This window comes from Salarias fasciatus, chromosome 8 (genome assembly GCF_902148845.1).
Source record: "Salarias fasciatus chromosome 8, fSalaFa1.1, whole genome shotgun sequence".
Taxonomy (NCBI): Eukaryota; Metazoa; Chordata; class Actinopteri; order Blenniiformes; family Blenniidae; genus Salarias; species Salarias fasciatus.
The window spans coordinates 14146975-14163822 of NC_043752.1; the positions used below are offsets into that span (position 1 = coordinate 14146975).

Genomic DNA, 16848 nt, shown 5'->3' on the forward strand with positions numbered 1-16848 from the left:
TCACACTATGTTCTGGTCTGATCTCCATGTCCATTTCCGCTCCGCTTCCTCTCCCGGTCGCCGCCGCGCTGCCCAACAGGGTTTCCTTTGTCCCCGTGGCCAGTCATCCGTTCCTAATCTCCAGTCTTTTACCGCGTTGGGAGACGGGCCGCATGCTTTCAAAGAGCAGAGTGAGCTGTTGATGGATGCCCTCCATCTCGCTAATAAGACTTTAAGGAAACGTTGTGGCCCAGTCGTGACAAATGACTTTGTATGTGGGGTTCATTATTGCAGACACTGCACGGGTATGTTTGGATAAGAAGAGCGCGCGTAGCTGCAGGGAAGCAGTCAGGTACTATAGAAGTGAAACCTAGTAAAAAATGCATCTATCCAAAAATGTAATTTAGTCATCAAATCGTTTTTATTAAAGCACCACAGAGTACAAACATAAAAACCCCTGAAAGATCTTAAAAAAAAACAACCATGCTTGAATCACTTAGCTTAAGAGTAGGTTGGCTTTTACACTTGAAAGTGCTGCAGGTTAAATAAAAAAGGCATTTTCATATCAAAGTAAAATCAAGTTACGGTAAAACCTGCATGCATCCACCACTGATCATATTAAAGAATAATTTCCTTGAAGTACTTCTCTTCTGATACAGTCAAGTGTGAGAGAAAACACCTCCTGAGGACTATTTAATTTCTGAATACAAGTGAATAAATTTATCAAAATACACAACCAAAAAAATTGGAGCGATTTTAACCAAGACATCAGGAAAAAAACAAAACAAAACAGCCTTAATAATGTGTATAATAAACCAAGCATCTTTCAAGGATCTCTCCCTCAGGTAAAACTGTAAACAGACATTTGAAAAAGTAAGTACAGTGTAATGATGTTTCAGGTAGAGATGCCATACAACGAGATACCATCAACAGAAAGAGCTCCTTTTATTGCATTAGCTAAAGGCACTGATATCTTGATGGAAATAACTTCATTTTGACCACGACCAGACCCAGTAAATACGATTGCTAGCTGTTAGCGCAGCTGTGCGAGCCGGGTAACTGATGGAAAGTGACTCAGACACAGTTATGAATGGTGCTGGTGGCTGCGCCTGTGCGCTCTTGAATCTGTTATCGTCCCCCCTGCGCGGTGGAGCATATTAATAAAGCACCTTACAGTTACACTGTCTAAACAGACCGTAAATAACTTCCCATCAAGCCGGCGGAGGCAGCAACACACTCAGCCCAGAGGCCACCGGCATTTAACCGCCACAATTAACACATTAAACACTTCAGTCCTCGACTGACGCGACATAATCAGCTCACATAATGATCAATTAATGGATACTGTAAAGTGAGGGGCAGCTCTAGAAATTCAAAACAAGAGAAAGACAATCACCACAGGCTAATTTGCCTGAAAACTATGTCCATTAACATAATATCGACAGCGACGAGCTGAAAATCAGAAACATTCTCAGGTAAAGACATTATAAACTGGTAGTACAGTATAAAAGAGTCGAAACACTGCATATCAAAAGGCACAAAAGTACGTTGAGGCATTTGGACATGTGTGATGCAGAACGCTCCTCCGTCCCGGCAGGCGGTCATGCGCTGAGAGTGATGCTGCGAATGGTGTTCACTGGGATCCGGGACTCCGCCTCCTCGCCGCTGATCCTGAAGATCACGAAGGTGTTCGACGGGATCGTCGTCGTGGCACTCAGAGTTTTACCCAGCCAGCCGCAAGATCCGCGCTTGTACATTTTAACCGTTACCTGCAGAGTGAAAGAGAGTGAGGAATAAGTTATTCTGGTCGCAGACACCGAAGATGGCGGCGCTCCGTTCTGAAACAAGCTGCTGTAAAGTGGCTCGGAACAAAGCGCTTTTCATGCTTGTTTTTAGGCCATTTCCTGGGGTCGCGACCCTGTCTGCAGCCTCCTGGCCTTTGGTCAGAGCTGAACAGACACTCCTGACTTTCACCTTTGACTCCGACATGTACAAGCTGTCGCGAACTCGGTGGGCTTTCAGGCCGATAATCAGACTAAATCTACTAATTTGGAGCTGTTGAAAAAGGGACTGTGTTTAATAATGTCAACAATGAAAATCTCTGTCCGTCCTCTGATGTGACCTAGGATAACAACCACAGAGCTGCTTATAAAAACCGCTCATATTTTTTTTTAGATATACAACGCTTGTTTATAAAAAGCGTGTATCTTTTTGCACATTCAGTAAAAACGCTGATTTTTAGTTGGAAATGTGTGCACAATATCTTACCATTGTGTGACTTTCACCTGTTTTAGTGTTTCTTTATGAACTGTGTTTGATTATAAATGTGTTGTGCCACTAAATGAAATTAAATCTATCTTACTGGTGATGCATTGCAGCAGCCAATACATAAAACCTGACCAACACTGAGCAGCTTTGAAGAGACTATTTTCTATTTTTATACATTGTTTGGTCAATGAAACAGTCGGTTAGTAACAAATCACAGTTCTGTGTTCACTTCTGATCAGTTCCTCTTCTATTAGAGGGAAATAATTGATTATATCCCAGGAATTGTTCAGTATTCAGTGAAATGACCTTCAAAAAATTTATAACAGTAGAATTTTGCTTCAGTTGGAAAAATATTGGGCAACTCTATTCGAATGGGGATCCAAATGGTAGTCTGCAACAGAATAAATATTAAATTAACCTTGTTCTCACTGTGGGCTTTAATTCCCCTCCACATCTTGAATGGAGTCATCCCTCTCTTGATTTTATGTAGGTTGTAGGGCATAATACGCTTTAACACTACATCAAAACTGCCTGTTATGTTTCGAGCCCGACAATGGGAGCCTTAACTAGATTTAGACATGCAGGTAATTGAACCACATCCATTTCAAAAAGAATGCCTCGCTACATCTCTTGTTTGGCTGCATTTACAGGGGATAACAGAATATTACAGTGCCTTTTCACAGATCCATTTTCTTTCACTTTAGCATTAGGCAATTTTTCAATTATTATTTTTTTTTTCCATGTACTTTCATCCCCGGCTCTCCATAATGTCTGGGCCTTTTAGTTAATGGTAGCGACAGTCAGAGCCCAGTATATCGGCCCTTGTCCATTTTGCAGGTCATTGTGGAAGCCCAATAGGCCTTTTATTACGCCGACATCAAAAGGCAGATAAGCATTAGAGGTGGGGAAAATACCCTGCACTAGATATGTTCCCTCTTTCCTTTGTCTGCTATTGAAAGTGATCATTTTAATAGTGAAGAGGTTGGTGAGCTTTGGGGCTGATGGGAAGTGCGACACCCCTGACAGCCTGCGAATATGAGCAAGTCGATAACACAACACGGGCGCGCAGCACACCCTCAGCACCTGCACACTCTTGCTGCTAACCTAATTATCTACAACAAAGGCCGCCGCGATTTCAGACACACATCTTTCCACCATTTACTTACTTATTACTGTGCATTAAAACATGGAGAAAGACAAAAAAAAACTAAACAATTGTGTCTTCTATTGCAGCCTTGGCCGGATGCCACCAGCTTGTATTACAATAGCATCAGACACTTCAGAGTGAGTGAGAGTCTATTAATTTGGGATGCATGAAAAAAATAGCTTCATGACAGCTGGTGGCAGAGTGGCATAAAAACCAAGACAATACATCAGAAAGGAGTTTTTTTTTTTTTTTTTTTTTTAATACAAATAGGAGGAGAACATAAGAGTTGGTGATCAGCAATTAGCTAATATAATGGAACCACCGTTGAGTATTTCATTTTTCATCAGGCACAGGCGCAATATAAGTTCATGCATCACATTTAAACACAAATAGAGGTTTGAAAAAAAACAAACTATTTGCTCAATGTAGCAAAGCAGCTCAGGACTTAATTTAATTAAATTTTAAAGAAGAAATCTTTTCATCACCTATTGATAAATCTAATTGTAATTATGAACTGATGAAAAACGTAAATTCTGACATTGTGATAATGTGGATGAAGCCCTTTGAGGGAAGTAGGCTCATCCTCCCACACCTTGAAAATCCGTTGGCAAAGAGAATAACTACAAAAATCTGGATGAGAATGTTTTTAAGCAGCTATGAAGAGTGCACAATGTTATTTTTAAACATTTAAATTACTCTTTGCCATTCATTTCTGTGCTTGTCACCCTCTGATATTTCTATCGAGCAGCTGTGCTGCATGACTTGAAGATTTTTCCAACGCTTCCACGGTTGGACTGAACTCACAGACGGGTGTTCTGTGTGGTCTAGACTACCTGCCTGCCAGGTGTTTGTCGAGCAGAGATGGTGTGTCAGGCACAGGAGCTGTCACTGCACGTTTCCGTCTCGTGCACTTGAGGCAAGTGTTTGAGGATAAAGGCGATACTGTATCTAAATTACAGCAGCAGAACAGAAGTGTCGAGGAGCTGCTGACATGAAATGTCACCTAAAGACCAAACTGTCTGACATTTAAGATGAAATGCTCAAGCAGCAAACAATCTTCAGCAAGACGAATGAACCAAGAGTCACTATTTGCCAACAGAAGAGGAAGAATCATTACTATTTCAAGCACTAACAGGCCTGAGTGTCTGCAAAGAAATCTGTGTGCATATGACACTTCCACGGCGGGAGCGAGACCCTTGGGGCGAAGGCTGGGTGTCACACAAAGGGCTGAGAGCTCACCTAACGACGTCTCCCCCGATCGGCCTCTCACTTTCTGTGTTACGGGAGTCGTGTGTGGATGACATCAGTCCTCACATTTCAACAGGACGAACTCCGTCTTCTTATTTACCGTCTGCTGATCGTCATAAATCCTGCCTCTGGTTCACCGGTCACCTTTTGCCCTCGTAAACTCAAGACGACAGATCATTCTTCCAACAGAAACTAACTTCTTATCTTTATGGCACAGGTTAGGAATCGATTTTTTGTCTGGACATAACGGAAAGAGAGAGAAAACCACTTTGCAGACCAAAATGTTTCGGTATAAACGTAAGCATTTGTCTTTCAGGCCTGACGGGTCTGATGAGCATGAATAATGTGAGGATCTGTGTAATTGGGTAGGGACGTGTCACCACCTGCGTGTATTGCCATTCACAAAGTTCAGATTCTCCCTCCGATAAAGTCAAAGAATCCCAGCGGGGTATCAGTCAGCAGGGGCCCGTTACCCGGAGCCATGGGTGCAGTGTTTCAGCTGAACTCTGAGTGAGCGTAACGCCACACCGGCTTCAGACGACGGCCCCTTTGTTCCGGGCGGTGTCTCACCAGACAGAGACGAGGGGGGGAACACTGAGTAACACACCTCCGGCACACCAAACATCTTTGTCGACAAGCCAAATGTCGTGGAATCGGACCAAAAATGGTTTGAGAGGCAATTAGAGAAACACTGTGTGGTTTTGGCGAAGGGGGGTGAATATCGTGAAAATCTGCCATGACGAGGTGTGAATTACAGGATCATCAGTTGTTTCAATCAGACGAAGGAATGAGCAAAGTCATGCATGGTGGTTTGATTCATGGCAGATGATTTCCTCAATATGACTTGACTTTAGAAATAGCAACAGCAGAAGTAATGAAACCTTTACACAAGAAGCAGAAATTACTGAAATTACTAGCTTGGGTTTATTTATGTCTTTTATCTTGCTGATATAATCTTATTCAGTGTTTTACAATTGATGCATAAATGCAAATTCCCTGAAATTGTGAAAAAAAAATACTTGATCGTGGACAATTAGAGCATGAATTGTTTAAGCTGTTTAACATATAAATGATGTAAGTATAAAACTGAGAGCTGATTTTCATTTGCAGAGGTTTGCAGGTTCATTTTAATTTTTTAAATATGAATGTATGGACTTAAACGCCATCCATATCATACAATTTGTAAAACAAAACCAGGAAACTGACATGTTTGAGAAGTGTGTCCTTCCACCAGCCTGCATTCAACACTGATGTCAAATACATTTCCATTAACTATCTAATCTAGCAACTGCTTTTCTGGAGATTTTCTACCGTTATTATCGTGTATGAAAAGCTTAAACATCCCGACTGACCCCTGTACAAGCCGCAGGTGTGGATCTTCAGCTGAGATGCCTGAACTTTGGTTTGTCAACATCATTACCTGCATTTGTCTAAAGCCATGAATGCAAAAAACTGAAAAAAAAGGCAGGTTAAGGTCAGAATAGTTATGTCTCTGCTTCCACACAGCCTACCTCAGCGAACAGGAAGCCATTAGACCGTCGGTAATAACCATTTACATCCAGTCACCCAGCTCTGACTTTATTTCCCTCTACATAAGTGCATTTTCTGCAAGAGGTTAAAATATGAATCCCCTCCTTTTTCTCCTCAATGGGTCTGGCTGTCTGGCTGACTTGAGAGGGCACAATCTATGACTGATTTAATTTGCTCTTTACGAACATCTCTAACAGTATTACCCCCAGAGCATACACTGACTGCCCCCATCTGACTCCATTAAGTCCCAAATCAGGTTTAAAGACCATATTGATGCCGTCCGTTATTAAGGGTGATTATCAAAACAACAGACAATGGGCCAAAGTGTCTGTTAACTAGTTTATCCATAATTTCACATAACTGTAACAGATGGCAGGGCTGTCAATTACCGACTGTATCTGTTGCTCACAGCAACCACACACTGTCTGGATATGCAGCAGATCGGCTCGTACATTAAAAGAACGATAGTCTGCTCGCAGGTGGCCATGGGAGGAAGACCGCGCGGAGGGACAAAAGATATTAAAACTTAAAACCGAGAAATGCATCAATCCACGAAAACAGCGAATTAGCACATTAAACACTTGTGGTTTTTTTGGCTTCGGCGGGAGCTCTTTACTTTCGTTTAAAAAAAGAAACCCACCAAAGACACTATAAAACTCGACAGTCGCCGTTCAGTCCACTTCATCACCTTTATTCTCCTCAATTAACGAGAATGGCTTTTGAAGCTGTAATTAAGTGCCTCTGCTCCACTCAGCCTCTTCATTATTCATGAATCCCTATTGATTATATCTTGGAACCTATACTGAGGGGGATCACTGTAATATCCTGAATCCACAAAACAAATAACTGAGCTCACAGAGATAAAATTAACATCTTGGCCAGTGACCAAAGAAAGGCGTTCTTTACGTACTAAATCCAGTAATTAACAGGAGGTGGATAACGTCAGGAAAATGTGAGAATCTGAAATAAACCATCACTGAAGCATGAAAGATCTTATTAAATCGCCTGAGGAAGAGAGCTAAACTATTATTACTAAAATCATTAATAATGAATAGCACTATCACTAATATTATATTTACATGGTCTTAAAATAATGTCAGGATTAATTGAAATTTGGGGATTTATTTGCGCCATGCCCAAAAAACATAACAAAATGTGATATAATACCTAAAACTATTCACCTGAGCGAGGCAGAAACATCATCATTTTACAGCATTTAAATGTAAAAACGTCACTATTTTACATGATGACAAATAAGACAGATAACCTTATAGTTATCATATAAATTCACATATTTTTTCAAATGTTAGTTCTGGAAAAAACTGGTTATAGGATGCTGCAAATCCTCACTCATTCCACATTCAAAGAAATCATTTTCTAAGGCGTATTGATGCATTGGAGCTTTATTTTAAACATGCATTCACACTCACTGAATATGTAACTCCACCTGTGTTAAATAGGAATGTGTAAAACATGATTTCCAGCAGTTTGTGTTTAACTAAATTAACACAACAGCGGCTGAAGAGCCCTTTGAAATGACTGGCATGGCACGCCGGGTGACGAATTCGGAGGAATCACATTGAGTCATCTTCAAACCGGCAGATGCAGAATCTCTCCACGGGACTCTTCACCGCGGCTCAGTGAAAAATAGATTCTACCAAGTTTAATCAGGCGCTATTACGAGTCAGCTCCCATCGCTGCTTTCCAGGGCGTAAGTGCTGGTGTCTTCACTAGTTCATCACAGACACTTGTGGTCCTGCAGCTCTCCTCCGCTGCGTAATTGCACGGTTGGTTTTGCCTCTGTAGCTTCCTACACACACACTCCGCTGCAAATTCTTTCCAATTTCAGTTTTCTTTTCGAGAGCGACACTGCAATCAGATATCTGAATATCACTCTGTCTTTTTTTTTTTTGGTTTTTTTATGAATGCAATTGAGTTAATAGACTTTTCTGTATAGTTAACAAATCAGAAAACTTTTTTTCATGACTTGTTCATTCCAGAAGTGATCATATATCAGGTTCATATGGACAGAGAAACACCTCAAAAAGTTTATCGCTGCTTAAATGAGGAAAACGTAAACCTGTGCATGAATACTTTGGTTTCCATGGAGTCAATATATCTGGATTTCAAAGTGTTCGGTCTTATTCTGCATCTGGTATCAATGAAGACATGCTGTTATTTGTGTTCATTTCCTTCTGATTCACTTAAAAAGGCAGACTAATCCATTGCACGGCGGTTTTGAGGGTTGCACAGCACATATAGGACGCAGCTATATTTTCTGGTAATTATTCTAAATGATTTATAGGTAACAGCGATGGCTATTGTGAGTGTTTGCTTCAAATGGCCTAATACATTTTTCCTCCACATAAAAAGAGAGCAAAAAGCCACAGTGGCAGCCAATATCATCTATTTAGGCAGCAGTATTTGCAGGCTGTGTAAATGGGCCTGCTCCTGGCCTTTTGTGTGCCTCCATTCATTATCACCACAAAGCAGTTGATGTCTCCCCTCTCTGCCTTTTCTGTGCTAAGCACCGAGCGCACCAGGCTCTCCATTATGGGCCTGTGACGCGTGCAGCCCGGGAGATGGCCAAACAGAGAGGAATGTCAGTGCGGAGTTAAATTAACAAGCCACATTTGTGTGGAATCTGCAGCCTGTCAGGGAGACGAGATGTATCTCCGGCAACCGAGATCTGATTATTTGGACCATTCTCTGATAGCTGAGATGTTGTCTGTGAATTTGCAAGCTTTACGTCTGGTGGCCTCGCTTCTATTAATCAGCTGGCGGGGCTGCGTAGTCAAGTTTACGGCCGGAGGAACCTAATTGTTTCTTCTCGGCTACGCAATTAGGAGGCACACTTAGAAACGATTAAAGTTTTAAGAATTTGGGGGTCTTTCTAAAAAAAAAAAAAAAAAAAAAAAAAAAAAAAAATTGGATTATATAAAGAGGCTGCACGAAACTAACCAGAACGTGAAGATGAACAACAGCAGTAACCTGCAGTTTAATTTATGACATGAATGGGTTTTTCGCTCTTTTTCTCTCTTTTTAACACACACACACACACACACACACACACACACACACACACACACACACACACACTGTAATTACCCCTCAATCCATACAAATTGAATGAAGCCCAGAATCGTGGTCTAAGAATATAGACCATAATTAATAAATTACAGCCACTCTACTCAATCATTCTCCACTTTGGGGCATGTAGACGTCCCATTCTCCACAGAGTAATTGCCTGAGCTCACAGAAAACACCTCGTACCTCTGCGGCGGCTCTGTGAATGCACACGCAGCCACTTCGCGCAACCGAACGCATGTGGGAATAAAATCCTGAGTCACACCACCGATCTTTTGCTCTGTGTGTTTACAAGTAGCAAATCAAAACCCATGCATTATTTCCCAGCTCTGAAAATACCGGGGGGAGCTATCAGGTTTCTTTGCCACCCCCAAGCTTCCCCTTACAGCTGCCACACGTATGCAAAGAGGTTGTTTTTCAAGTGACACTTTCAGTGAGTTTAAAGGTGATAAAAAAAAAAAAAAAAGGTAACTTGTATGGTATAGAAACAGATGCATCTGGTGATAGATCCATTGAAATAACTGAAAAATCACTCTTGGTATAGGGAATTGAACAAAATAGATGTTTCAATAACACATTTCCAAATATTCCCCAAGCTATATTTTTGGTGAACTATGGAAGGAGGCTCCCTTCACTGGGCCTTAATATATTTTGTTATTGCATTGTCTGTCCCCTTGGGCTAGAAAAGGGCCCGCTGGAGACTGTCTAATGACTGTTGGGTCATGTATCAAACACACAGCAGCTGGAGACTGGAGGGGAGAGTACATACAGTCTGGGTGTTTGGGGGGGGGGGGGCAAAGCCTGAGTGGGCTCGAGCAGAAACCCCAGGCTGAGTGGTCCATCTACCGAGGGCGGGCGTGAATCTGTAATAGAGCTGAGGCTGGGGCACGCTTACTGTTCATTAGGAGGCAACATGCTCTTAATTTAACAGATAAACTGATAACAGCATTCAGGTTGATGGGAAATGTAATGATTGTGGATAAACTAAAAATGTCACCAAACAACAGTCTTCAACATTTTATAAGCGTTCAATTAATTTATCGAATTGAAATGTAACTAATGTGCCACATGACCAACGGATCTGAGAAAGACCATCATGAGAAACAAGTGATAAGCTGGTAAAATTCTGAAATTGTTGGGTTGGGCTTATAATAATAATTCATTATGCCCAAACAGGTTTCATCAAAGCTTGTTTATGATGAAGTGATCACCACAGCCGCACTTTACCTCAGAAAGGCCAACACCTTAATTAGATAGACAGTCACTTCAGGTATAAAGTGTTTTTTAGTGCCAAAAAAAAAGGTTCAACATGAAATTTCAATAATTTGAATGGCTCTTCAACAAACTGTTCTGCAAACACCCGCTAAATCAGAGCTTGCTATGTTTGTATACAAAAAAAAAAATAGAACAGAATGTTACATAATAAAATATAATATTTTTTTGTGGTCTTAATCTTAAATGACCAAATCAAGATACAAATAATTGAGAGCAGAGGAACCAGACGTGACATACTACTGCCACCTGCTGGTGACCGTTGGGTTTTGTATTCTGGAGGCACCACTGAGCTTTTAACCAGGAGGTGCAGTGATGGGCCTGGAGGCCACTGACCTGCGGAACGTGTCCCAGCAGCGCCCACAGCGAATCGGTGGACAGGGCACTGACCCCAGAGAACTCCAGCGTGTCCGTCTCCTGGCGGTCGAAGGCGATGTACTGGCAGCTCTGGTAGTCTCCTTTCAGCTGGTCCCCACAGCGCAGCTGCACCAGGTCCCACGTCCCCACCTTCCTCAGAACCTCCCGGACCGACTCCATCTGCCTGTACGACAGATGACCTGCAGGACGGAAGAAAACCAAATTCACTCAACTGAAGGTTTTACTTGAAGAAGATACTTGTACTTGGTTCATTCATGTGGTGAATTTCTCAGTTAATAACAACATTGTCTGATCATTGTTTACAGTAGTGGATGGTTTTAAAGGCCGTCTCACCAGAGATCCAGGAGGGAGTCAGGGCGTCTGATAACCAGGCCATATAGCCCTCCCTGAAGGATTTCAGGAAGTCGTTTATCTGACCGTAGGAGACCAGCTCCCTCCTCTCGCTCAGCCCCTCATCCAGCTCACAGTCTGGGGAAAGGAAGACGACCCTGGGGAAAAACAGACTCCGGCGCACGGGGACTCCACTTCTGTTCAGATGGCTGCACAGGTTTGCTGTCTTGGTCTAAAGGAAACAGTTAAACATTGACATCAGAAACTGTTTATAGAAATTCAACATTTTGAGAACCAGACTGTACTGAATGGAAAAATCAAGTTTCTGCGGTTTGTTAAAATTCCCGTTCAGCTACATTTTTGATTGTTTCAATATTTCTTAGGTATATCTAACTCTATATATGTTCAGATTTTCATTCTGTGCACTCACATTCATGGGATGTCTCAACACGGCTGCCGGATGATGACCCAACAGACACACAATGCAAATGTCCACTTTGGAATTTTTTTAGAGGACCCATTTAAAAAACTTATGTAACCTCAACTGTCGAGGAGAGACCTGCTTTGTGTAGATTAATGAAGTTAATAGAAGCTATTCAAGTAGGGTTATTTCAATAATGTGGTGTGTGTTTGGCACCACACTCCTCTGTCAAGCCCGATTCGAACATCTATAGAAATGGAAATGAATGACTCCACACAGACCCATAAGGTGACAGCTGTGTTTAGGCACCTGCCTGTTTCCAGCTCCCACCCCACCCACCTACCCACCCACCGCAACCCGTGAACATAATTATGGCCTTTCAGATGAAGAAGTGGCCACTCAGGAAGTTTAGGAAGCCCGGCTGTAGTGTTTGAAATTTCCATATAAATTGTGATGGTGACTCAGAATCTCTTAACCCGGCTACAGCGTGGCTGAAAAACAGCGTGCCGGACAATTGGATGGACCTTGGACTTAAGCGTGCCAGACAGCTTGACATTCAGGCTTTTCATTAGGCTATTGCAACAGTTTGAGCTAAATGTCATTTTTTTTTATTACCGTGATAGCTTTAAGGGGGTCTTCAACCTGCTCTATGCAGGTATTGGTGAAGTCTTGGTCCTCATCTCTCACTCGCACGTGCCAGTTTTGGTTGCGAATATAAACAGCTCCTCTCCAGACTTTCACGTCTATGCAGAAGATTCCTTGCCCTTGATAAGACATAAAAGAAAAAAAAACAAACCATCAGTCTAAGAAGAAGGTTCACACTCTGAAGGTTTAAATATATTTTGTTGCTTCAGTGTGAGTGTCCTGGTGTTATTCATAGTGGCTTACCGTCACATGTCCGGAGTTACTAAGAAACTAAAACCATTATGACATGTGCTTTCCCAACTAAGACCAGTCAAAAAGTCAGCTGGGGATAAAGTCTATTACAATAAACCACCACACTCACTGTCACACTACTGGTGAAGATGATGTTTCTTTAACATCCATGTTATTTTGAGGGATCTTTTCATTAGAAGTACCAACCCGAGAGGATCACAATGCTGATGTCCTCTTTCGTGGCCTGAACCTGGTCAGGAATGCGAAGATTGCGGTACACATCTTCCTTTCTCAGCCCTGTGATTTTCCTGTAGTGAAAATGTGACAAATGAGCTTTTTTTATCCTTTGGTATTTCTTCAAACCTCATGTTTTAGATGCAGCGGAACAAGTTGTACACAAGTTGATGTATTAAACCTGTTAGTATCCATTTTGCTTTATTCAAAACAAAAAAAGGTTTCTTTAGCCAAGTCGTTTAGCGGGTTTCTGTTAATAATCACAGGATAAAGAAGCAAAGCAGACAAGAGTTTTTTTTTCTGTTAAGGGCCCAGTCCCTCTGGAATGATCTGCCTTAGGAACTTCGGCATTCCTCATTTACTTCTTCTGCTAATTCGGTCTCGAAAAACCCCCTTTCTAAATAAAAAATTTAAAATTATGTGTAAAGAACATTTTCACCCTTGTCAAAGTGTTTTACTGCAGCATGGCTCTCATTCAAGATGCACACAGCATTGGGACAATCTCAGGTTGCACTATCTTAACCTAGGACATTTCAACACATGAGCCTAGAATCAAACCATCAATCATGAGAATAGAGAGCAACCCACTGTATAAATTGGCTGAATATATCTGAATCTAATGTTCAATCTCTATCTTTTACTTAGTTTGTATATTTAAATTTCATTTTTCCTTTATATAGGTGACGTCACTATTATGATGAACAGCATGCTGAAGTAGGCCAAAGTGAGGACTTTCACTGCTTTTCATCACAAACCAGGCACTGACAGTGAACCTTTGTACTTATAATTCCTGCACCAAACACACACACACACACACACACACACTCCTCTGGTACTGTAAACATGCAGCTCAGGCAGACTGCAATACTTGCATGACATGTGGCAGAAACAGCGGGGCTGCTGGAGTCTGCTTGGAGCTGTGGCCTGGGGCATTTTCTGGAGGCCTGGAGCTGAGCTGGAACTGGGTGAACAGGCTTCCCAGCTGAAGCATTTCACTCTTTAACTGGGGGGAAAAAAAACCCCCAAAGAAAACAGTGAAGGAATTTGGAGTTAGTTTGAGGAGCTACACACAGTTTGATGTGTTATTTCACTTTATGTCCAGAGACATACTACAGCACATACTGATACAGTAGCTCTCATATAGGTTAGTTTTCTTTTCCATCTGAATCCCAAAAACGTCTGACCCATTTAGACTAGCAGATACAATTTATATCGCTGCAACATTGCTTGTACATGTTAAAAACGCATAAGTCCAGTGTTTACAGCTTTGTTATGACACTTGAGCGCTTCAGCCATGCGAGGAGAACAAAAGAGCAGGAACGGGACTGCACAGTGGAAACAAACCATACATTATAATACATACTGTGGAGATGTGGCGCCGAATGAAGAGAAAGAGGGGAAAGAGAGCAGATTCGGGTCAGGCCGGGCAGCTTCCCTGCGTTAAAGTCGGTCTGAAAGTCTTTTTCTTTTTTTATTGCAAACGCGGAGCAGCGTAACTCTATCCAGGAATGCTGTTTCACAACGTTCACTCTCCTCCTCCTCCTCCTCTCCCCTCCTCCACTCCTGCGGACGTTCCTCGAGGAAGTAAACAACAGACCACGTGCGCCGTCCGCAGCGTCACATTACACCTACAGAGACGTGACGTATGGGCACGCGACGCAGCATCAGAGGCTCCCTGTGCAAGACTGAGCAGCGCCTTCATATGGCAACATTCTCGACATATGATGGATAAAAGTGGAAAATTGGATTAATAAATAAACAGTATTATAACTTTCCATCATTATAATGTTGATCGACATGCATCTGTTAAGAAAAAACTAAATGTTAGGATTATAGAGTGAATAAGACCAGAGGTCATAACACAACGCATGATAGATTCTCTCAGTTAAAAAGTTACAGGCTCAATCGTACATCTTTCCCCTTACATGCTTAGTTTTCCCATTGAGCAAGACACTGAATCAAGTAATACTAACAATAACTAGATTGAGTTCCTTGCACTGGTTTGCATGGATGAATGTGACTAACCGTGCAAAATGCTTTGGGGACTTCTGAAGCAGTAAAAAGAGCTAAATCCATTCACAACAGTCAGACCCGGGCCGATAGATGAATGCTGAGGTGAAAGCTAAGAAGCAATAGGTGAATTTGTAAAAATATGTTTCATACCATTCTTAAAAATGATAGATATTGTTTTTACTGTGCAACCTTCTTTACCGAGAGGGAATCATCCTCCCAAAAGAGCCACAGCCATCCCTGACATGGAGGGCATTCTGCTTCTTTAGTCAATAGTCTGTTATCTGTTTGAGATTGATTTTATCGTACAGGTCAACACAGTGACAATAAACATGGTTATACAGTTATTATTCCAGCTTACAAGAGGGCACAGAAAAAAACGTACATTTTCTTCAGAAGTCACCTCATAAATATAAGAAATTACATTGAAGATGTGAGGAGGACACAGATCAAATGCAGCGTATATGTGTTTTATTTATTATTGGTCTTGCACTCACAGATAGTCAACAAGGATCCAACAGGATTCTCACATCCTGCATGAGCCCACAGAGAGGATATTACAAAAAGGGATGAAGAATATTTAATTCTGCAGTAAATACACAGTGAATATCTCAATGTGGTGATAAACAATATCCGGATAGCACAAAATACTATGAAAGAGCTTAATATCAAGAGCAGATATCCAAATCAGCTCATATGGGCTCAATGGAAGCCAATAAACAGAGGCACTCTGCCTCTCCTGACCTTCACTTCTGGTTTAGATCGGGGCGATACAGCAGGCGCAACCTCAATAAAACCCATACAATGGAGTAAAATAAATAGATATTAAATTAAAGCAGAGGCAATACTGGCTGAACTGCTGCAAGAATTCAAGAACAAAAGCTTCTTTGTGCGATTTAATATGGACTACAATCGCCACCTCATGATACATTCACAATCATTTTCATCTCTTGCCTCAAAGTATCATCACATATAATAATCTAGTGTTGGAACTTGCAAATTACTTTGTGTGTATGTGTGTATGTGTGTGTGTGCATGTGTGTGTTCAGCCACGTTTATTTATTAAATCGCGCTCTGTGCTCCTAGTTTGGCCTTTTCGGTTGGAGTTAATATCAAATCCATAATCTCTTAGATCTCTGGCCGTCCAGGGGAGGAGTTTGTGTGTCAAATCCTGTCACAAGCTCATATTTGCCTCACCATCTTAACAGAGCCACATTTCACTACCTTTTACTCTGACTAAGTATTTTTCAGAAAAAAAAAAATAAAACAATTTCCCATTGATTGTAGACGCTCTCGCTCCAAAATCCATTTAGTTATCTTCTGCCTTTTGTCGTGAGCTAAAACACAGAGCCTCTTCAGACTCACTGCATCTTTCAAGTGCGTCCTGGAGCCTTGCGTCTATACCATTGTCAGTGTAAATGTAATTTTCATCTAATGCACCTCAAGAGCGCCGCTGTGTGTGAGAGGAGTTTTTGAAGGGTTTTCATGTCCCCTCTGAAGTGTAATTAGGCTCCGGGGTTCATACTTGGGGCTTAGGCACCGTTGTATTATTTAGGGATTAGTGAATTCAGAGGAAAGTAACAGTATAATCTTCACAGTGGTAGTGCAGTGTGTTTCTCATATTTACTACATTTATGTTTTCACATAGTGTCATGTGGCGCAAATAAAAAAAGACACAAGTGAAAGAAGATCACGATTTCTCACACTGATGATATTTCCATTTTCCATCTCTCAAATCAAATATCTCATTTGCAGAAGTAATGGTTACATGACACGGCTGATGCTCTGCACACTAATTTTTGCTCATTTCCTCTGAATTATTAATATGAGAGATTCTCCATATGCTCTCTGAGGATCCGTGCCCATTCGTTTCAGAGAAAATTAGCAATTTTACAGTGAAGAGTATAAAGAGCTTAACTGCCCCAATCAAATGGGGTGATTTAAATCCTGTCTAATCAAGATGTGTGATAATGGTGGCAGCTGGATGGCCTGAAAATACACCTGGACCTCCATCACCTGTAAAATGAGGATGGCTTCACCTGGTTTGCATAAAGTGGTTTACGATATA

At 41.5% G+C, this 16848-nt stretch overlaps 1 protein-coding gene across 1 annotated transcript; it reads right to left on the reverse strand.

Annotated features, from left to right (window-relative positions):
* Nucleotides 1-376: 376 nt before the first annotated feature.
* On the reverse strand, nt 377-14287 carry LOC115393189 (uncharacterized). Its single transcript, XM_030098050.1, has 7 exons — nt 14134-14287; nt 13643-13773; nt 12744-12844; nt 12276-12424; nt 11243-11471; nt 10868-11088; nt 377-1748 (listed from the first exon to the last, which is right to left on the reverse strand). The coding sequence occupies exons 2-7, from the start codon at nt 13759-13761 to the stop codon at nt 1581-1583; spliced, it is 987 nt and encodes a 328-aa protein (XP_029953910.1). The 5' UTR covers nt 13762-13773; nt 14134-14287; the 3' UTR covers nt 377-1580.
* Between the last annotated feature and the right edge of the window lie 2561 nt (nt 14288-16848).